Raw genomic sequence first — 21535 nt, 5'->3', positions numbered from 1 at the left:
TGATGATAAATATTTGTACCTCCCCTAGTATAAAGGAAACACTACCTGGCCCAGTTCCATAAATAACCTCAGCTGAACTCTAAACCTCATCTTTAATCAAATGTAATATTTTATCTTTCTTAGGTTGTAACGGTACACTCAAAGATGACTGTAATGAAAAGCTGTATATTTGCAAAATGAGAGCTAATAAACTAACAGGTAATTATCTCCAAACTGCCAAACACTTAGCAACAGCTGCACAGTTGTTTAACTTTCCTTTTCTTTTATTTTTGAGTGTGACTCTCATTCATCTCATGTCCAGCAGAAACTGAAGGACGTTAATTGCAGCTCTGATAAACCACATGCACACTGGCTGCATGGTGGCAAAACAGAGATAAAATTAGCAAAATGCTGGTGAAGGAAAAGGGAAATGAAGCACCTAAAGAGATTGTCGACGGACATGACAGCATGAATTCCTCCTCCTGACACCAGGGGAAACCTGCTAAGACAACGACTTCTGGGAAGACTTCAATGTTTTACTTGCTCTCACAGCAGACTCTAAAGTGGCACCCTGACCTCCTGAGATCATTACTGACATCTTTTCTTTGGTTAATTGTGTTAACAACAAGCAACAAATCAACCCAAACCAGCAGAGGCTGTGTTAAAGAGGCGTCCACACTCGCCAGTGATCAACTAATCGACTGCATTTGATTTGAGGTACCTGACTTATTCTTCTCTTAACTTCTGTGATAACAGTAAACTTGTACTGTGTAGTGTGTGTCATTTGTCACACACTTTTATTTGTTCACCATGTACAGATTCGTGTTGTTGTTCATCTGCGGTTGAGCCTTCCAAATTTAAAGACCTGGGGCCTCATCTATAAAGCTTGCTTGCGCACAAAAAGGGCCTGAAAGATGTGCAAGCCACCTTCTACGCAAAGGCTGGGATCTAAAAAGAAAAAACTAACCGAAAAATCTGCGTATCCCTACGGCAACCCCGACCCTCCCGTAGCAACTTACTTAAGATCTGGGGAACTGGCGACGCAGGCTGTGAGGTGGTGAAATGAAGCCAGATTCATGTCATACTCTTAATAATGTCATCACATATCACAACATATATCAGACTTATAATATAATAGCGCTGATCGTGTCCCTCTGTGTGTGAAGCTCAGCGTCAGTCAGGACGCTCAGCTGCTGCTGCTGGAGCCGTGGTCAGTGGGCTTGCCACCCGTCCCTTGAAATACGGAATTGTTACGTAATTGGGAATTAAAATTTATATAAAATTTATTCCGTATTTCAATCGTCCCATGCACGTCTGTCACACACGCACACACTAGTTAAGCCTAATTATGCCTAAATATCTGCGTTACATCGACGCAGAGCCTACGCCGTAGGGTTACGCCGTAGGTTACGCAGCGACGCGCCCTGTACGTTGCGCGGGCCGCGTAACCTACGCCGTATGCTCTGCGTCGATTTAACGCAGAACCATAAATCAGCCTTGAGCAGCACAGAGCTTCAAACACAGAGGGACACGATCAGCGCTATTTTATTATAAGTCTGATATATGTTGTGATATGTGATGACATTATTAAGAGTATGACATGGATCTGGCTTCATTTCACCACCTCACAGCCTGCGTCGCCAGTTCCCAGTGTCTTAAGTACATTCCTACGGGAGGGTCAGGGTTGCCGTAGGGATACGCAGATTTTTCGTTTAGTTTTTCTTTTTAGAGCCTTTGCGTAGAAGGTGGCTTGCGCATCTTTCAGGCCCTTTTTGTGCGCAAGCAAGCTTTATAGATGAGGCCCCAGGTAAGGAGGCCCAAGATGTAAAACCTTTACGTGACTGTATGTTTCCTTGTGACTGTATTTTCTGACTGGGAGCGCTGCGTTAAATGCAAAGTGGGTGGATGATATCCACTTGTCTTCACAAGACTGCAGATGTACGACTAATACTATTATCAGACAACACAAAATGCAACCCAGGAGAGTAAGATGCATAGACTGGAGCAATTATGAGATATATCCCTTATAATGTGGAAGACATCTATGCAGCATGTCATTTAGGCCACTTCCGGATCCTGTCAAAGAGACAAGAAAACTGTTTTATCCTCTCTTTTGTTCTTCTATACACATGAGAACTTATCCACGTTATTAAAGATAAACTTAAAGATGAACTTAAGGTAGGATGAATCTGAAATCACTGACTCTTTAAAGAATGAAAGGAGTTTGCCTGTTGTTGCCTGTTTCTTCTGATACCAGCAAACCTTTAACCCCAGGGGAATAAAACTGCAGACATGAACTTTTAAAGGATCAACAAACACCAGCATTAAGAGACGGGACATTATAACTCTGGAAAATCACCAGAGATTCATTCGAGTCAATTAGAAGCCTTTGCTTCTGCATATCTCACTGGCTTATATTGCTAAGGGAGGTCTCAACGTGAGTGGCCTGTGACCCCAGCTTTATCAGGTCAGTGGTGACACCGACACTCAGATGTAGCCTCCCTTTACGTAGAGATTGAAACAGCATGAAAACAAGAGAAACCTTGTCATACTTTGTTGTACAGCAACATTGCCAGAAATTCTTCAAAAGAAAAGAAAGAAAGAAATCATAGCATTATCATTTTACTATTTATTCTTAAGAAGTAGAAAATCGATATAATCCTTGTTTATTGTCGCAGTCCATTTGCCGTGGGATCTTGAGATCACCGACTCATCCTTACCAGTCAAGATTCACTGCATGAACCCTGCACTTCTGTCACTCGGGTCTGTGGAAGTGCTGCTTGTGCTGCTTGTGCTGCTTGTGCTGCTTGGTGATTTGAACGTGCACTCCCGCAGCCGCAGTGACACTGCTAAGCGCAGTGGGAGAGGGAGAGCTTCAGCAGTCCCTCCATATGCATCTTGTAGAGGAGTTTGAACTCGGCGGGCAGCTGATGGGACTCCTGCCATTTGGTGGTGAACTTGGTGCCCTTCTTGTCGTAGTAGTGGTACGGCAGCTCTTTCCCCGTGTTGGGGTCCCAGCCAAAGGGCCAAAAGCCGAAGAGGTGAATCTGATCACACATGGATGATGCCAGCGTGTACATCAGGATGCCGGTGCTCAAGCGCTTCGGTGACAGCTGCTTCGTTTTCCAGTAGCTGTTTGGTACAAGAAAAGAAAAATGTTAAATCGAAAAATAAGTTTATTTTTATAACCAGTAATCGACCAAATAACCTCAGGTAATAGACCTAATAACTTGTGTTTTCATTTATAGTTAATCTATATTTATACCACGTTGTGGCAGGGTGGAGGAGCTGCAGCCACTCAGGTGATGGGTCACAGGTGTGGCCCATCAACCTCTCCACCCTGCCAGCCTTGATAAGGCAGGGCTGGACAGCAGCAAGGGGGCTACGGAGAAGCTGCTGATGTGTTGCTGTGCTTGTGCACGTGTGGCGGTGTCAGTTAATAAAGGGTTCTGCACTAAACTCCGTGACCTCTCTATCCTGTCGGTCGGGCCCCCGTAGCACTCGCCCTGCTACACTGGCACCCAACGTGGGGCCCGATGGGATGGAGAAGGGAGGCACGGAGCGGGCCCTGGAGGCGCTCGCCCATGCCATGGCGGACCTGGCCGCCCTGCTCCGGGGCCAGGGGGAGCAGCAGCTCGCTAGAAGCGCTGGTGGCCGCGGAGCGACCCACCCCTGCGCCACGCTTGAGGTTCGCCGCAGCAGCGCGGGAGGAGCTGGCGGCGCTGCAGCCGAGAGGCCGGGAGGCAGTGGCTGCAGGCCGCCAGGCGACGGCTCCTGAGGCGGCGGCGGAGTCGGAGGCGGAGTCGGAGGCGGCGCCAGCGACGGCGGGACCCGCGGAGACGGGGACGCACCAGCTCCGGAGCAGTGCTGCGTCGTGGAGGAGGCTTCCTGGAGGCGGACCAGCAGCCGGCGCAGTGCTGCGTGACGGAGGAGGGGGTGGTCCTGGACGCACCCCGGCCATGGCAGCGGATGCCGTCTGGCCCGAGACCACCATGGGCTGGTCCCGAAAGCAGCTTTCTCGGCAGTCGGCCCGTCGCCGAGGGCGGCCTCCCGACCCAGGAAGGCCCGGGGGCGCAGACGGCGGTTCCAGGCTTCCTCTCCCGCTCCGAGGGGGGTGGGGGGGGGGAGTAGGCTCGGCCGGTTGGACCCCGGCCTGAGTTTGACGATGGGGGTATGTGGCAGGGTGGAGGAGCTGCAGCCACTCAGGTGATGGGTCACAGGTGTGGCCCATCAACCTCTCCACACTCGCCCTGCTACACACGTATGTCACAGCAGGTACCTGGGAAATCCAGTAATTGTTGTTTGCAATTACTTCAGTTTGTTGATGAAAAATGCATTCTGGGATACTTTACTATCTCAAGTCCAGCCCTTTGTTCTTCACTCAGTCAGTGGTCATATTGTGAGGAGTTTGTCCTCCACTGATGAGCGATGTTTGATTTGTTTTTTATATTAACACCGATGTCACTTCACAATTGCAATCATGCCACTCTAGACCCTGACGTACTGTAACTACTTCTTTCATCAAGTGGAGATTTGAAACCAGTTTTCTTGGCTCTGAACCAGTGCTCCCATAGTGATTAGATACTGAAAGATTTCAGTTAGGCACCAGGTGTGAACCATCACTGAAATCAATGGTGAAAAAAGCCCATAAGAACTGCAGTTTTTATATTAACCAATCATCTTAAACACCTTTATATGAAGTACATGACATGAAATGGAAAAACAATAATAATTAAAGCTGCAAGCAGCGATGAACAGGCCCTCGCACCCTTGTGCACGTTCAGGCTGCAGTGGAAGCTTGTATGACTTGCATGTAGATTCTTCAGGCCTGGACATTTAGCGGATGACACCAGCCACGACTCTGTATGTCATACCATTCAAAAGTTATGGCAGAAAATAGTATCTATCAAATATCGACCAATCAGAAAAAGGGGCGGGGCTAATTCATGCCAATGAAGGTCAAGGAGTCAAAACCGAGTCCGATGACACCACCCACAAGTCTTTATGTCAAACCATTCAAAAGTTATGGCAGAAAAGTAGGAACTATCAAATATGGACCAATCAGATAAAGGGGGGCGCGCTTTTTAGCGTCTATCGTCGCCACGGTAACGCTTTTGACTGAGAAAAGTCATCGTTGCAGGATCTAGACGCACATTTTGATTAGGTAGGTAGGTAGGTAGGTAGGTAGGTAGGTAGGTAGGTAGGTAGGTAGGTAGGTAGGTAGGTAGGTAGGTAGGTAGGTAGGTAGGTAGGTAGGTAGGTAGGTAAGTTGGTCGGTCGGTCGGTCGGTCGGTCGGTCTATCTACCTAATATACATGTCAATATCTGGGCAGTGGCATGATGGTACATTTAATGTGTGGATAAACAGTGGTAGCGTGGTGTGACTTACCTGTTGATGTATTGCATGATGTTCCCAGGCCAGGCTAGTCGGACCTTCAGCTGATTGCGATGTTCCACGAAGAAGTCCACCAGTGTTCTCGTCACCGTGGCCGACGTGTGGAAGAAAAAAGCAGGTATCCAAAGGATGGCACCATCCAGCTTTTTCAGACTGAGGAAGAAGTTGTTCCTGTCCTGAACAGTCAGCAAATTATTGTAGTATTTCTCCAGGATGCTGGGATTGAAGGTTGTCATGTTGGTGCGCCGTCCTACATCCTTCCTAAAGAGCTCCGTTGGTGCAAAGTTGCAACGGAAGACGTAGTCAAATTTCTCAATCTGAGAGCCACAACGGGAGCCCGTGAGGATGCCACTGTTGCCAACCACAGCACAGACATTGTAGTGCTTATTGAGGATTGGCGAGACCTCTGGAAGGAGTGAGCGGAAGTTCTCCCCAATGGAGTAGACATACTTGTGACTGGAGTAGTCATAGTGCATCAGCTGTCCCACTTTGACGGAGTCCCGAGTCAGCGTAAAGTTGTGGGGGATGTCAATATATTGAGATATCTCCCTCCTGCAAGACATTACAGCAAATTTACTTTAGGTTTTCACAGAGAAGAATACATCAAGAGTTAAACAGATAATGTGAACTGTTATACAGTTATTGTCTTGCATCGTCGCTGTTTCGTGTCTCATGACAGACGTGGTACAGTACATGACGTGTGCATCCTGGCGTTAAGACCTTAAGACAAGTGCTTTGTGATTTTAATATCAACGTGAGACTTGTTTTGACTTCTTTAGATTTGTACCCCTGTTGTAGGACTAGAAGCTGAAGAATCAAGATTTGAATACACTGAATTGGCCTAAAATCAGTCAATTTGTGTTTACTCAACCGTTTCTGGTGGATGAGACTTGAGATGTTAGTTAATACTGTAATTGACTCTTTAAAGGAGCGTGAGGCTCCTTTTAAGAAATGAGACTCTCTAGCGCCACCCTTCACCATGACGGCCGTTGGGGGTACTGCAGCCAACAGTGAAGCCGGCACGGGAGAACTGGGAGAACGTGCATGATGCGTCATATGACGTCACATCCGCAGCCCAGCGCGGGAAATTCGGGGTCCGAATTGCAGCACATTTTGCAGCACACAGCTTGTTCAAGGCAACAGAGAGATACGGTAGAGGACTCATTCTTTTTGGCTTGGAACGCTTCATCTGACATTATTACTAGAAAACTTAAAACGTATACTAATTTTTTTCATAAATCCTGCCTCAATCCTGCCTCATGCTCCTTTAAAGGATAAGATGCAAGGGAGAAAATTATGGAATTATGCAGGTAATAATTACTGATCTTTTTGTCCTTGTTTTAATCGGGACTATTTATTATTTATTTTTCCTTTTTTCTTTTCTTACTGGTTCTTTGTTGTTACATATATTTTCTTTTTGTGTTTTGTGTTTGCTTCTTTTTTGGGTGGAAATGCTAGAAAGCATTTGTTATAGAAAGTGTAAATAATAATAATGTGAAGATTAAAGGGTAGGCATTTATAAGCTCAGAGCTTCAGCATATTCCTTTTCGATCTAAATGATTACACGACATGTTATGAATGAGTGTACCATACTGAGCACATGATCGAAATAAATAAATAAATAAATAAATCTTGCATACATTTGTGCTCCATGACACTGCATGTGCTTCCTGCTCATAAAACACACATTTTCAAGACTACGGTAACACTCACTGCTTTAAGTACTAAAAACCAGTTAAAATATCAGGGTACTTAGAGTCTGCTGCAGGAGGAGGATGGAGAGTGTGTGCATTTGTGTGTGTGTGTGTGTGTGTGTGTGTGTGTGTGTGTGTGTGTGTGTGTGTGTGTGTGTGTGCGTACCTCAGCTGTGTAAAAGCAGAGCTGTTGTACCTCCATTTAGATGAGTTCTGCATGTCGTCACTAAGGGCGCTGGCCAGAGGAGTGAAAGCTGGATCCAGATACTTCATTGCCAACGGGGAGCTTAAAAGAGGAGGAAGTGACATGCAGCTCAGTGTTTTTGCAGCAGGTCAGTCTGTCCAGCTGCACTTCAAGATGCTTTAAGAAGCCTTTTAGCTCTTTATACAAAATAAAATGGTCAGATTTCCATTCAATTTGCTAAATTAACCAACAAAGTTAACTTGTTGGTTAATTTAAATCATGTCTGCTTCTATTTCCTTACAGTATACGTCAGAAACATTGATGGTATGCAAAAAATGTGGTGGTACCCTTCCACAGTGGTCACTGAAATAATTTGAATCTGACAGAAGTAATAAATGATAAGAATTGACTGAAAATATGATATACTATACTTTTAAATTGTATTCCAATTGGTTTGAAACTGGCCCGGACCGACTAACCGCTTGAAAAGATTGAAAATAATTGGAACATAGTGACTTGTTAATGTCCTGTAATTAGCACCAACGGTGTCTTCAGTCTTGCAATCAGTAAGTCTGCCTAATTAAAGTGTGAAAACATGGACCAAAGAAAGCAAAGGAGAGGGTTGTCTGAGGATATCAGAAATAATTACAGCCAATCATGTTAAAGGCAACGGATAGAAGACCGTCTCCAAGCAGCGTGATGTTCCTGTGAATACAGTTACTCATTTCATTCAAAAGTTTAGCGTCCGTGTGACTGCAGCCAACCTCCCCGAACGTGGCCACGACAGGGAAGATGATGACAAATTGAAGTAAGGAAATAAAAACGGTAACCAAAGAGTTCAGAGTTCAGAGCAACCTCCAAAGAATTTTCAAGCTGAAATCCAAAATCAAGGTGTATCAGTGTGAAATCACACTATCCACCGCTATTTGAGCCAAAGTGGACGTAAAAGAAAGAAGGGTGCATCTAATGTGAAACATGGAGGAGGCTCAGTTATAAGCCGGGGCTTCTTTTCTGCAGCCGGTGTCTCAAGGTGTCTCAAATCTTTGCAGGTACAAGGAAATCTCAAGATTATTGAGTTATTCTGGAGTGACATAGTTCCCAATGCCGGAAAGCCTTTTTTTCAGTTGCAAGTGATGAGTCCTCCGATCAGATAATTAATAAAAATACACAGCTAAAAACACCCGAGGAGGGCTAAGAACAAAAACATTGGACTATTCTGAAGTGTCCTTTCATGAGTCCTGATATATATCCTCTTGGACATCTAAGGAAAGAGCTGAAACATGCAACCCGGAGGAGAAACCCTTCAAACCTGAGGTAGCTGGAAGAGTTTCTTCATGAGCACGATACCTGCCCACTGGTGGAGAAGTCTCTTGAGCATTACAGAATCGCCTTGATTGCTGTGACTGCTTCACCACAACCACAATTCAAAAGAAGCATCTCATTTTCATTAGTCGATGTTCACTAAATTGTTATTATAGGCCTTTTGCACAAGAGCAATGAAGGCCTGGGTCTACCACAGCAGACAAGACCCCAGCTGCAGACATCATGGAGACAATCCAGCACCTAACCGTGGGATCTACAGGTGGGTAAGGCACATATGTCCAATATAAGTCCCAAAAAAGGAAGAACCTCCAAGACTAGAGGAGAATGAAGGCACAAAGATTCCTTGGGACTTCCAAATCAAGACTGGTGGGTGATGGCTATCCAGCAGGACATTGTGATGGTCAACAAACTGCAGAAGAAAACAGTATTGATAGACATAGCGATCCCAAGTAACAGCAACATCAAGAATAAGGAGCACAAGAAGCTGGGACAATACGACAGGCTGATAAGAAAGATGAGGAAGGGGAAGGCAACTGTTGCCAGTGATAGTTGGAGCACTCGCAGCTGTGACCTCTGAGCTGGGAGCGCGGTTCCAGCACATCCTGTGAAAAACAGGTTGATAAATGCATCCCAGCAGCAGTAATAACACTGCTTGGAATCCCCTCAGGCCGGTGGAGAACCGGAGCTTAAAGGGAACAACTTCCCACAGAAAATGGGTGACGGTGGGTTATCATGAGAAAACATTTGGACAATAGATGAAACTGCAGACCTCATGAGATTTGTGAGCAAACTTTCAAACTGATGACTGGTGATGTTGTCCACAAGTGTTGTCCCTCTTTCATCCGGGACTTGCCTGTGGACTTCACCTCTTCCACCACTCCCTCCGTTCTTCTGCCACCCATCCTGCACCACTTCTTATGGTTTTATTCACCTAAGAGCTGGTTGATCACTAGTTGATCAAATTCTTCCCACCTTCTACATCATAATATAAAAGTTTCACCATAAGAAATGTATCATATTTGAGCCTTTATCCAAAACATCTGTCAGGACTGATCAAATTTGATGTCAAATAGTTAAGAAAATGATTTGTTGAAGATCTGAAGTGTCGGGCACGTCAGCAGAGAGCAGTACTGACATGAAAGACGTAACTGATGATGTAACAGAGAGAAGACGGTGTGTCTTATTTTATATGGATGTATCATAGCATGAGCTACGTGTACAAAGCAGGAGAAATTATTCTATGATCTGCCAAAGTAACTACAGTACATGATGTGGAGGTTGTGCATTTAACTTTCAGAATTTTAAATCTGATGTGAGAAATGTGCATTTAAACATTAGAAACCCATTAACCTCCCTAACAAGTAAACACATCCACCATTTAACAACTTCAAAGTATTCTAATGAATCAGGATTCTCACTTTGTGTCTTTATTACTGACCAGGTAAGTAGGTATAAAGCTGAGCTAAGAAGAACATGTAGAACCAGCTTTTTTATGGCGTGACAAAGATAAACCAACAAATAAACGAGTTCATCCAGAGAAATGCAGCACGGCATGGCATACTCGAGATAAGCAAATTAAACTTTGTATCAGGATCTCATCATTTTTAATGAATGAATTCATTAATTAATTCAACTCTGTTTCATTTTACATATGAAATGTTGTAGCCAAACATCAAAGTAATTCATATCAACATCTAAAAAGAACTGACTAGATAAAAAAAGGTTAAATAACTTTGTACTTCCACTTGAATCAAGAGAAAGCCAATGAGATTATTTGCTGTTCTGGTGTGAGAGTTACTCCTCTACAAAATGAGATCTGAATACAATTTGGCAATAAAGTCTAAATGTGCCTTCTTTTATGCTGATTTGACATCAGCATGAAATTAAAAGGCAGCAGAGCAAATTCAATCTCAGGCTCAACCTCACTTGGTGTCTAAAATGTGACAAAAACAGCTGGATGCAGGTTTCTGCCTTACCAAATCAAAATGTAGCAAGAGCTGCTGATTCTATCAGAAAGGATGAAGACGACAGAGAGACGGGCCGACAAGCAGGCAGGCAGGCATGGGACCAAAATAAGGTGGAGGATGGAAATTAAGAATGGCTATTACTTCTAAACTAGCTTTGACTTTATTTTCACTGCATAGTATAACAATATCTGTTTTTCCCACCGAATTTAATTTCGCTATGCAACCATTTGTGCATTTTAGGCCTGCAACACATTTCAAGAAAAGTCCAGATTGGGCAATTTAGGGCTTGTGAATTAGGTTAAAAATGAATGAGTTAATTTCCTTTTGGAAACAGTTAGACAACTGAAGGTTTCTGTGATCACACTACCATTGTATGGCAGTCTACTTTTGTGATGGAAGCCTCCAAAAGAGAAAGTGTAGATCATTTGAAAACCAAAAGTGTTACAACAATGGTCCTATACTGTTTTACAGCGCTGAATATATTTGCAGGAAGAATGTGACAAAATAACACCTTCAACATTTCACGAGAAGGAATGGAAACATTTGAAAGTCCTAAAAGCTTTAGTGTCTAAACCTTTTGCAGGCCTAAGATGCAGGAATAGATGTATATTGAGATGAAGATGCAAAACATGAAACGGCTTTAATTTATACACTGTGCAGTAAAATAAAAGTCACCAGCCTCACTCTTTTTTTCATTCGGCTGCATTTTTCCACGCGGGAATCAACGTTTTTTGATTCCAGGTTGCAGATTAAGCAGAATGCTTGAACACATACAATAGTGAAGAAATGCAAGGATGCTTTGCATTGCTGTAGTTTTGATGAACATATCATCCCTCTGTATTCACCTCAGGTCGGGTTTGCGAGGTGGCCTCTCACTGCGACAGGGACATGGGAGAAAATGAAAAACAGATACAAAACCAAAACAAAACAAAACTCACCCATTCTTGTATCCAATATCATTTAAGCGACAACAGTGGGTTTAAATTGACATTTAAATGGCAGAAAGGAATAACAAAATGGATCCTGTGAAGACCTGGCATGCAGATGATACAGTGCATTAGAAATACTTACCGCAGAGTAAAATGTAAAAAGGAAACACCCCAGTTAAAGGTTTAGATACCGCCATGCAATGACAGTCAGACACAAGCTAATACACACTCTGTTACCAGCACTGGACGTGAGGAAAAAGATTACGTTAGAAAATATGTAAATACTCGTGATAGTGGGAGACATCACAACCACTTAACGTTGGAGCGTTTTTATCACGCAGACGCTCGCAACAGCATAAATGTTTAGCTCAAAGCACCACTCGTGCAGCTGTAAGCTGCTGACTTGTTCTCTTAGAGGCTGTAAACAGAAACTGCAGATAGTTAATGTTCATTTCATCCACCAGTAAGGAGTAGCAACATAGAGGGGAAAACTACTACATGCAGAAAAATATCAGCAATAATAAAATGTGAATAAAAACAAAACTACAATATAGAGCAATATAGCAGTAATAGATGTCTCAAAATTAAAACAATTATGTCTGTAAATACAATATTAAGTATCCACAAATAGGGTCTCAGTAGCAAGTTGTGGTGTAAAAACCATTAATAGTTCTTTAAATGATTAGTTTTAGCTGAACGTACCATGTCAATTCAACTGAAGGCATATGCAGAACTACTGTATGCAACAGTCCGGTCTTGTTGCCTTATCAAAGCTTCATGAGATCCATATGAACTTTCAACTCGCTTTAAAATACAAACAGGGAATACAAAAACATGGCTCTCTTAAAACTAACGTCCTTAAAAAGATTTGTCATCTCCTTAATAATGATTAAAACTGTGCTTGCTTTTGGGGGAGGTCTCACTGCGTACTGGTGTTTGGTTGTTGAATCATTTTGTTCTGAACACGAAATGTCTGAAATGTATTGGATCTTCATGTTATCTACACGTTATCAACATGGGCATTGATCAGTAGGTAGAGTTGGTTGTCCTCCAAGCGGAAGGTTGCTAGGTCAGTCCCTAGACCTGTCACATAGATCTAAGGGGTTCTTGGACCCGCCACTGTCTCCACATCCAGCATGCTCAGTGGGCAGTGGGGTCCCTCTGAAGAGTATTATCTTCATGAAGAGACTGAGAAGTAAATATAGAATACACAAATTATCACAATCTGGACTCTGAATCTGATGTCAGGCTGCTTTAATGAACATGCCCATTATGAGAGTCATAGACATGGGCTATTTTAGCTTTTTCGTGCACCTTTATCAAGGAAACCCCCAGTTTCATCAAGTTTATTTGTTTCTATGACATGATATGATGTGTGATTTAACAATGACTGCGTTTCCAGTCAATAATCCTTTTAAAACCCGAAAACAGTCATTCTATAATTAGGGGTACATTTCATATCAACCAAAAGTGACAAAATCACTTTTCTTTTTTGATAAATAATCTAGTTGTTTCCATAATATACCCCCTAAATGTGCTAAATTCATTAATTGCCAAGCTTAAACTCTAATTACATATTAAATATTTTAATGAAAATAAACATTGGACTCATTATTTTGTCAACCGTGTTACGGACAAATGTTGTGTCATATACAACAAGAACTAGGTACTACACATTTGATAATACATTTGTTTGAAAGGTTTTGAGTCTATTCACCAGGGGTTTTAAGGTTGCCTGTCTAACTGATTTGAAAATATGAATTTTGAGCTTCATAATGGACATTCTATGGGATGTTATCAGGAGGGATTCATATTTTTTTCCGAAATAAATGCATATTACACTGAATTTAGAGTTATTCACCAATCTTATGTAAGACCTCCCTCTCTACAGATACCCCCCATCTTTTTTGTTAAAGTTTAGTCAATATTTAAAAGATATATGACACAAAAACCATTCATAACACAGTTGACAGGCAAAAATTACTATGTAATTAGGCAACTCCTATGTAATTACTATGTAATGTCTGTGTTATAACAATAGTTCATGAATGTTTTTTTATCAACAACACTCAATATAAGCATAAAAAATGAGAATAAACTGCCAACATTGTCAACCGTGTTAATCCCTGTCAACTGTGTTACAGTTGGGTAACACAGGTGGGTAACACAGTTGACAGGTAACACAGTTGACATTTCGGCCATTTTAGGGCCTTGTCCTAAGTGCAGACCTTGGACCTGTCACTACATGGCCTTGATCAACTCATGTTTTATACAGTTTCTCTGTATTTTTGTAAAAATAACATGTAAAGAAAGTTCACAAGAACATGTTGATAACACAGTTGACGATCAATTAACCCACTCTATGTGCACACAATAATATTGATGAAATATTGAAGAGGAGGAGTAGAAATTTACCACACTGTTTTCAAATCTCCCTCCCTGAAGGAAGGGACATCATATAATTTTGGACATGTGACTTTGGGGCAAACCATTGCTGATTTATAGGGGTTTTTTCAATGGGTAACACAGTTGACAGAGATTTCTCGGACACACACAAAGTGGATGATTTAATGTACATGCATGAACCAAATAGTTTTTAAAACACCTTTCTCATATTTTAATGATCATTTTGAACAAATAATTATGGAAATTAAATACAAAAAAATGTATTTTAGTGTTAATCTGAAGAGCAAAACCTGACATTTAGCAAATCGGACAGCACAAAAACAACAAAATCCAGTATAGAATAAGCATTTTTTTTTTAAATAAATGATGGAATCTGTTGACTTTTTTGTATTAAATGAAAGAGAAATGTGCCCTGATATAAAGTTGATCATTGCTTTAAGTGACTATTTAGTAAAATTGATAAATACAGCCCATGGACATGACATGTACCCCTAATTATAGAATGACTAGTTGGCAATAACCCGAATTTGCACGGCCATGTAAACACCAATAACCCCTTTGAATAACTCGAATTTGCTCATATTCCGGTTTAAAAAAAACCCCAATATGAGCCCTGGGATACTCCTTTTAAAACCCGAATATTGGGTCATGTAAACACTAAACAGAATATCCCCATCAAACGGAATATGAATCTGTTTTCTGCACATGCTCTGTTCACAAGGAATCCTGGTCTTTTGAGTCCAGGAAGTTCTTATAAACACGGAGAAACACAAGACCAGGAGGAGACTAATCACTTCATAAATGTAATGAAGGATATGAACATTTCTGCATTTGTAGACGATAGAAAGTACCGGGATAGAGAGATTTAAAAGAAGGTGAGCGAAAAGTTGGGCGAAGGAGCATTTGTTTTGAATTTGGATACAGGAAGAAGAAGTGGAAATGACGGTAATTGCGTCATCACGTTCTCCGTGCGTCGCTGGTTTGATTCAGATATCCTGAATGATTAATTACCATGTAAACGGAATATTCCGAATGTTTCAGTAACCGGAATATTAGCTATAACCCGAATTTTGACTGCATGTAAACGTAGTCAATGATGCTCTGGGAGAGCATCAGCAGAGACATTAGCTGGTGGCCGTCCCACTCCTAGAACATTCTAGCCAATCATACTAATGGAATAATGTTCAGTCAGACTCATGATTATCATCGTCATACATGAAGCCTAATGTTTGTCTGTGTCCTTTCCACCTGCGTGCTAATCTCTGCTTCTTAAACCCTCCCTCGGCCCTCTCCACAGCCCTGGATCTGCGTACCTTCAAGGAGGACCTCTATCACTTATGTCTTGTTTTTGTCTACCTATAAATCACTGAAGTGTCACTTGTGCCCTTTTTTTGTTACAACTGCAATCTCTTGTCTCGTTTTACAGCTTTTTAGGACAGCTGGAGGCCAAACAGAAGTCACCCAGCTGCTCCCAGACACAACACTGTCACCCCATCTGACCTCAAATAGACACATACCTACAACTCATGGTTTTATTATATACTTGTTATTGATATGTTGCTTGCTTTTTTTCTATTTGTCTATTTTTTCCTAGATTTTGTGGCTGTAGTGGACTTTATTCACAGTATTGTAGACAGGAAATGGAGGCAGAGAAAAAGAGAGTATGACATATGAGAGTATGACATATCAAAGAGTCACAGGCTGGGACTCAAATCTGGACCTTCTGTACAAGAACTGAACTCTGCAAATGAGGTTCCTGCTTATCATGGTGAGGTGAACCCTGTCCTCCTCGATTTTTATTGCTGACTGTCTTGTGTCATTGACTACGTTTACATGCAGTCAAAATTTGGGTTATTGCTAATATTCCAGTTACTGAAACATTCAGAATATTCCGTTTACATGGTAATTAATCATTTGGGATATCTGGATCAAACCAGCGACGCGCGGAGAACATCATGACGCAATTCCTGTCATTTCCGCTTTTTCTTCCTGTATCCAAATTCAAAACAAATGCTGCTTCGCGCAACTTTTCTCTCACCTTCTTGTGAATCTCACTATCCCGGTACTTTCTACCATCTACAAATGCAGAAATGTTCATATCCTTCATTACATTTATGAAGTGATTAGTCTCCTCCTGGTCTTGGTTTCTCCGTGTTTATAAGAACTTCCTGGACTCAAAAGACCAGGATTCCTTGTGAACAGAGCATGCGCAGAAAACAAATTCCTGTTCCCGTTTGATGGGGATATTCCGTTTGGCGTTTACATGACTGAATATTCAGGTTTTAAAAGGAGTAACCCAGGGCTCATATTGGGGTTTTTAAAAACCCAAATATGAGCAAATTCAGGTTATTCAAAGGGGTTATTGGTGTTTACATGGCCGTGCAAAACCGGGTTATTGCCAATATTCGGGTTTTAAAAGGGTTATTGATGCATGTAAATGCAGTCATTGCTTCTGTATCATTATGGATTTCTCTGCTGTGTAACAGAGGATTCCACGTCCCACAGAAATTCACAGTGGTGTAAGTTCTGTTCATTTATTGTGTGTGCAGAATGACTGGAACAAGAAGGTTGCTTATATTCTCAAACCTGACCGAAACCTCGTGATAAGGTTTACGAAAGGTTTCTTGTGATGCAAAGATTAGGGAAATGTTAAAACAATGAGCAGGAAATATTTAGCAAAGGTTGCTTGAAAGTTGCTACGATAGAAGTTTAGAGGAAGATTTCATGCAACCACAAACTAAAGTTACCAGTACTTTTACATCTGGAGAACTTTTACCTAAAAACCAAAGTCATAACCCTCCCAGGACATCTGGGAACAAACTAGGCAATGTTACCTAGTTTGGCGAGGTCTGATGTGATAACTGATAAAAGGCTTCCAGGAAGATCTCTGTGTTACCTTCTACCTGCATCCATATGGTGCCGCCTGATGTTCTGTGCCATTTCAACCTCTCTTGTATCAGTACCGGCTGCACTACATACATCACTGGTCCTCTACACCTGGGCTTGCTCTCATATATCTGAAACTCTTTAATGTTTTTGCATATTATGCCAGAATAGCATCTTGCCATCAAGTCCTCTGTGTTCTGTGTTGTCTGTCTTATTTCTCTTAGTCTTTATTCCTATCCTAGACACTGCCTGTGTGATTGCCCCACACAGTCATCCTTCACCCTTCTTGTGAAACTCTAGGTGTATTCCTTATCTTGGGAGGGGACATCTTGCACCTGCAGAGGGCCTTCCAAGGTCATTAAACTGGTGGGCCCATGCCAGTCTTTCGCACAAGTCAGCTTATTGAGTTCAGATTCAGAAAAACAGTTGTCGCCCAGTATTTCTTCAGCCAGAAGCAGATGTTTTAAGGTGGGACCCACATTTCATTAGTATTTCATAGCATCAAACTGAATATAGCACTATATGTTCAAAGCACAATTGTTTTTAGATAATTAGACTTATTTCAATCCGGAAATCAGCACGTAATGGGACCTTGAGGGAGCTGTCAACTATCTCACAGACCAGCAAATCTGATTATTCTCATCTCTTTATTAGCCATAAGAGAAAGGGCTTCTCTCTCTCTCTTGCAGCCTCAAATATGACATCCTCATCAAAAATGAGCCCTGGGATGTTATGCTCCCTTCAATGCCAATGACTACGACAAAGGACAGCATGTCCTGAAGAGTCATTTTACATAGGACTGAGCCACATGCCAGTATGGTTTTTGACCACAAGGAAAAGGCCTAAATCATCCATCCATCCATTTTCTGTGCCTCCTCTCATTCTATCAGGGTCATGGAGACCTGCCAGAGCATATCCCAGAAGTCAACGGGCCAAAAAGGGTACACGCAGGAAAAGTCACTGATAAGTGCTACAGTCTGTGGTGAAATCCAAGGGTTTCCTTTCATTGGAAATAAAGGGCTCATAGGCCAAACCGGTGTATATTTACAGTGTTTGTTTGTTTGTTTTTTGTGGGTTGGAATAGTTCTTCACCAATTGAAATGTCCCACAAATGTTTCAGGTACTCCTCACAATGAGAAACAGTTGAATTATCTCAGTGTCGCAGAAAAGCTTAAACACCTCACTCGAGTTAAAAACAAAACGTTCCTTCCTCATTAAAGGAAAGGTCACAGTGCCAATCCTTAATTCTTGAGCTGAAACATTCAAGCAGAACTTAATTATGTCATACTGCTCCACAAACTAAGATTATATTTACACTGTATAAAAAGGAGATCTCTCCTTTCCTTTTTATGGATTAAAAAGAAACAGCTCTCCCTGGGTTGTCCACAATCATGCAGTGTGTTTGAAACAACATGGAAACACTTCCATCATTAGAAAAGCTGCAGTTTCACCAGAGCAAATCCACACAATGTCTGGTTTCTGGGATCAAATTCTCATTCCAACAAGGCTGTTGTTTCCTTCTTGTGTTGGACCATTCCTTACAAGGATGCTTCACAGCAACACAAGCAGGGGAGCCATACTCTTTTGGTCATTTGAGGTGCAAAAGGCGATCGATAATAAATCAACACTTTTTCTAAGATTGAGTTTCTAAAATAAATAAATAAATACGTTCTTAAAGAGACTGGACAGCAGCCAACGCCACAGGCCGAAAGGCAAGGCCTCTATGGGCATTTGATCAGCCCAAATTCATTTTTTTAAATGTATTTAGTTTTCTGATTGCTTCATCCAGTAAATACAATTAATGAAACTTTTGCTCTTTAAAAATGCTGTGGGCCCCTCCATGGAATTAGCCTCCACCAGAAATGGTCAATGAAATTCAAACTCTCATCTGAACCGCGGTTGAATTGGTTTGATATTGGATATTGGATATTCGACATTCAAAGACATCCATTTAACTTGTGATACATACCACTGATTTTGGTCATATTGCTTGTGATGTGTTCATGGTCATCTAGACTATATATCACAAGAGAGTAATTATTATAAAATCATATTATGGGCTGATTTAATGAGGTTTAATGATGATTTAATGAGGTTTAATGAATTCAACACCCATAAAACTTGTGATACATAACACCGATTGTTTTCAAACCACTTGTGATGTGTTCATGGTCATCCAGACTATATATCACAAGACAGTAATTATTTAAAAAAAAATCATCAGCCCATATATATATGATTTTAAAATCAGCCCATATATAGGATTTTTTAATAATTACTGTTTTGTGATATATAGTCTAGATGACCATGAACACATCACAAGTGGTTTGACCAAAATCCGTGGTATGTATCACAAGTTTTATGGGTGTTGAATTAATTTGGTGTTGAATTCATTAAACCTCATTAAATCATCATTAAACCTCATTAAATCAGCCCATAATATGATTTTATAATAATTACTCTCTTGTGGTATATAGTCTAGATGAGCATGAACACATCACAAGCAATATGACCAAAATCAGTGGTATGTATCACAAGTTAAATGGATGTCTTTGAATGTCGAATATCCAATATCCAATATCAAACCAATTCAACCGCGGTTGTTATAATGCAAACCACCATGAGCCACCACACCTGCAGGTCTGCATCCCGGCCTGCACTTACCGAAAGCCCGCATGAAACATGTACATCCTGGGTCCTCCGTTGGGTCCGTATCTCGGGGTTCCCAGCAGGAAGTCCTTCTTAATGGACACGTAGCTGATGAGGGAAAGGATGAGCAGTGCCACGCTGAATATGATCAGACCCAAGGCGCTGACCACCCGCACCATCCTGCCTCGTCTCGGGCAGGAGCCCCCCCGGACCAGGGGGTGGGAGGCCGGCCAGGGGAAGGGGAGAGCGAGCACCCAGGCGCACCGCATCAACGGAGACGTGGAGGTCGGAGTCCCCGGTGGAAATAAGGGACAGCTCAGCGCCGCGTTATCTCACCCTGGCTGTCATCGACAGGGTGACTAGGGGACAAGGGTGACAAAAACGATCGCACAGTCTATGCAAAAGGCCGCATAGGACAAGCCGCAGATTTATTGACTGACCCGGTACCAAAAGCAAACAGAAAAAAAAAAAAAGTTTATTCTAAAGAGAAATAAAGAGCGACAGTTTGCGCGTTTGCTGTTGAGTCCATCAGCTGCAATAAGGCAGAAAAGTGATGACTGATCTGCAGATGAAAGGACGCCAGAAGATCAAATGTGACGCACTGGACCGGCAGTGGATGTATCCGAGGATGCTGAGGGAGGAAGGGCGTGACAGCGGCTTTACCTGCGGGGGTTTTGGCTCAGATTACAGCAGGTTTCATAATCCCAAGGCGTTAAAACGAGGCGGCGATGACGCTCAGCATAGGGCAGACAAGATGGATGCTGCTTCCTCTCCTCATCTGCATCTCTCTCTCCGTCCGTCCCCTCCTTCTCTCGCACTGCCCGGTCGTATAGACTCATTAATTACACTGGGGTGTTGCTTTAAGGAGACTCAGCGCGTGTGTCGCGGAAATCAGATGCGCGGCAGCAGCAGGAGCCACCGAGGCGGAGCTCTGCGTCCTGTCCGGACAGAGACGCAGAGAGAGAGAGAGGGGGAGAAAACACTCCCCATGGGCTGCACGGACAAGGTGTCCTGCAGGCAGTACTGGAGTTGAGGGGGGATGAGGGGAGATGGCATCCCCCTGAAATAAAAACGGTCAAAATCATCCCCCCTGTAAAACTGCCATCCCCCCTTTCCATCCCTTATGTCTTTTCATCAATGAATGTGGTTTTACTGCTACAGTATTTCAACATTTAGAGTCATCACCAGAAAAATAACACCAGAAAAATAACTTATTTGACAATTTTTACCTGTTTCAAGTACATTTTCACTTGAAATAAGTAGGAAAATCTGCCAGACAAGATTTATCTTATTACAAGCAAAAAAATCTTGTTCCGCTGGCAGATTTTTCTACTTATTTCAAGTGAAAATCTACTTGAAACAGGTGAAAATTGTTGTTTTTTTCCAGTGATGAGTCTTGTTTTAAGTGTAATGAGATTTCTTTTTACTAAAATGAGACATTTTAACTAGAAATAAGACAAATATTCTTGTTAAGATTGTGAGTTTTTGCAGTGATCCATGTTACTTATCCTGTGAAGGACAGAGTCATATTGATAAGTTCATAAAACTGTTTTTTATTGTTGTGTTTTGATGTATTTGATGTAAGCCCAGTGGATATTTAAAGCTTACAGAAGGCTGCATTTAACTGCTGCTATGTCATTCCTGCAGTATTTCTGCAGCTGTTTTGGTCACTGCTATTATTTGTAATATATTATATTATTTGTAATCAGCACAAATTATCTGTCCCCATATGATAAAATCCACCATCCCCCCTGATTTTTTTTTACAACTCGAGTACTGCCTGCAGGTACTGTCCATCTGGAGACAAATACACCAGAGGCATGCGTGCATTCAGAAGACATCAGAGATCCTTCCGTTTTTATGTTTTAGGTTAGTCATCACTGAGCATTCAAGGACAAATCAATAACCATGTGTGATATTTGGAACAACATAATCGTGTTTTTTACCTTCAATTTTTAATGTAAAGCCTGGTTTGGTAATGTTGCAGTATTTTAGATTATGGTGCTATGCACAGTACTCGAGTTGTAAAAAAAAATCAGGGGGGATGGATTTTATCATATGGGGACAGATAATTTGTGCTGATTACAAATAATATAATATATTACAAATAATAGCAGTGACCA

At 41.9% G+C, this 21535-nt stretch overlaps 1 protein-coding gene across 3 annotated transcripts; it reads right to left on the bottom strand.

The window, feature by feature from the left end:
• Positions 1-1816: 1816 nt before the first annotated feature.
• Positions 1817-20273, bottom strand: st8sia3 (ST8 alpha-N-acetyl-neuraminide alpha-2,8-sialyltransferase 3). Of its 3 annotated transcripts, XM_061733548.1 has the most exons (5): positions 19428-20273; positions 11388-11417; positions 7235-7354; positions 5369-5926; positions 1817-3111 (listed from the first exon to the last, which is right to left on the bottom strand). In XM_061733548.1, the coding sequence occupies exons 1-5, from the start codon at positions 19679-19681 to the stop codon at positions 2829-2831; spliced, it is 1245 nt and encodes a 414-aa protein (XP_061589532.1). In that variant the 5' UTR covers positions 19682-20273; the 3' UTR covers positions 1817-2828. The 3 variants fall into 3 exon arrangements, with proteins under 3 accessions (XP_061589532.1, XP_061589533.1, XP_061589534.1); XM_061733549.1 differs by lacking the exon at positions 11388-11417; XM_061733550.1 differs by lacking the exon at positions 11388-11417 and having other exon boundaries at positions 7265-7354.
• Between the last annotated feature and the right edge of the window lie 1262 nt (positions 20274-21535).

This window comes from Cololabis saira, chromosome 11, assembly GCF_033807715.1.
Source record: "Cololabis saira isolate AMF1-May2022 chromosome 11, fColSai1.1, whole genome shotgun sequence".
Lineage (NCBI taxonomy): Eukaryota > Metazoa > Chordata > Actinopteri > Beloniformes > Belonidae > Cololabis > Cololabis saira.
Note: the sequence above shows the minus strand (reverse complement) of the source record. Positions and strands in the feature narration are given on the sequence as shown.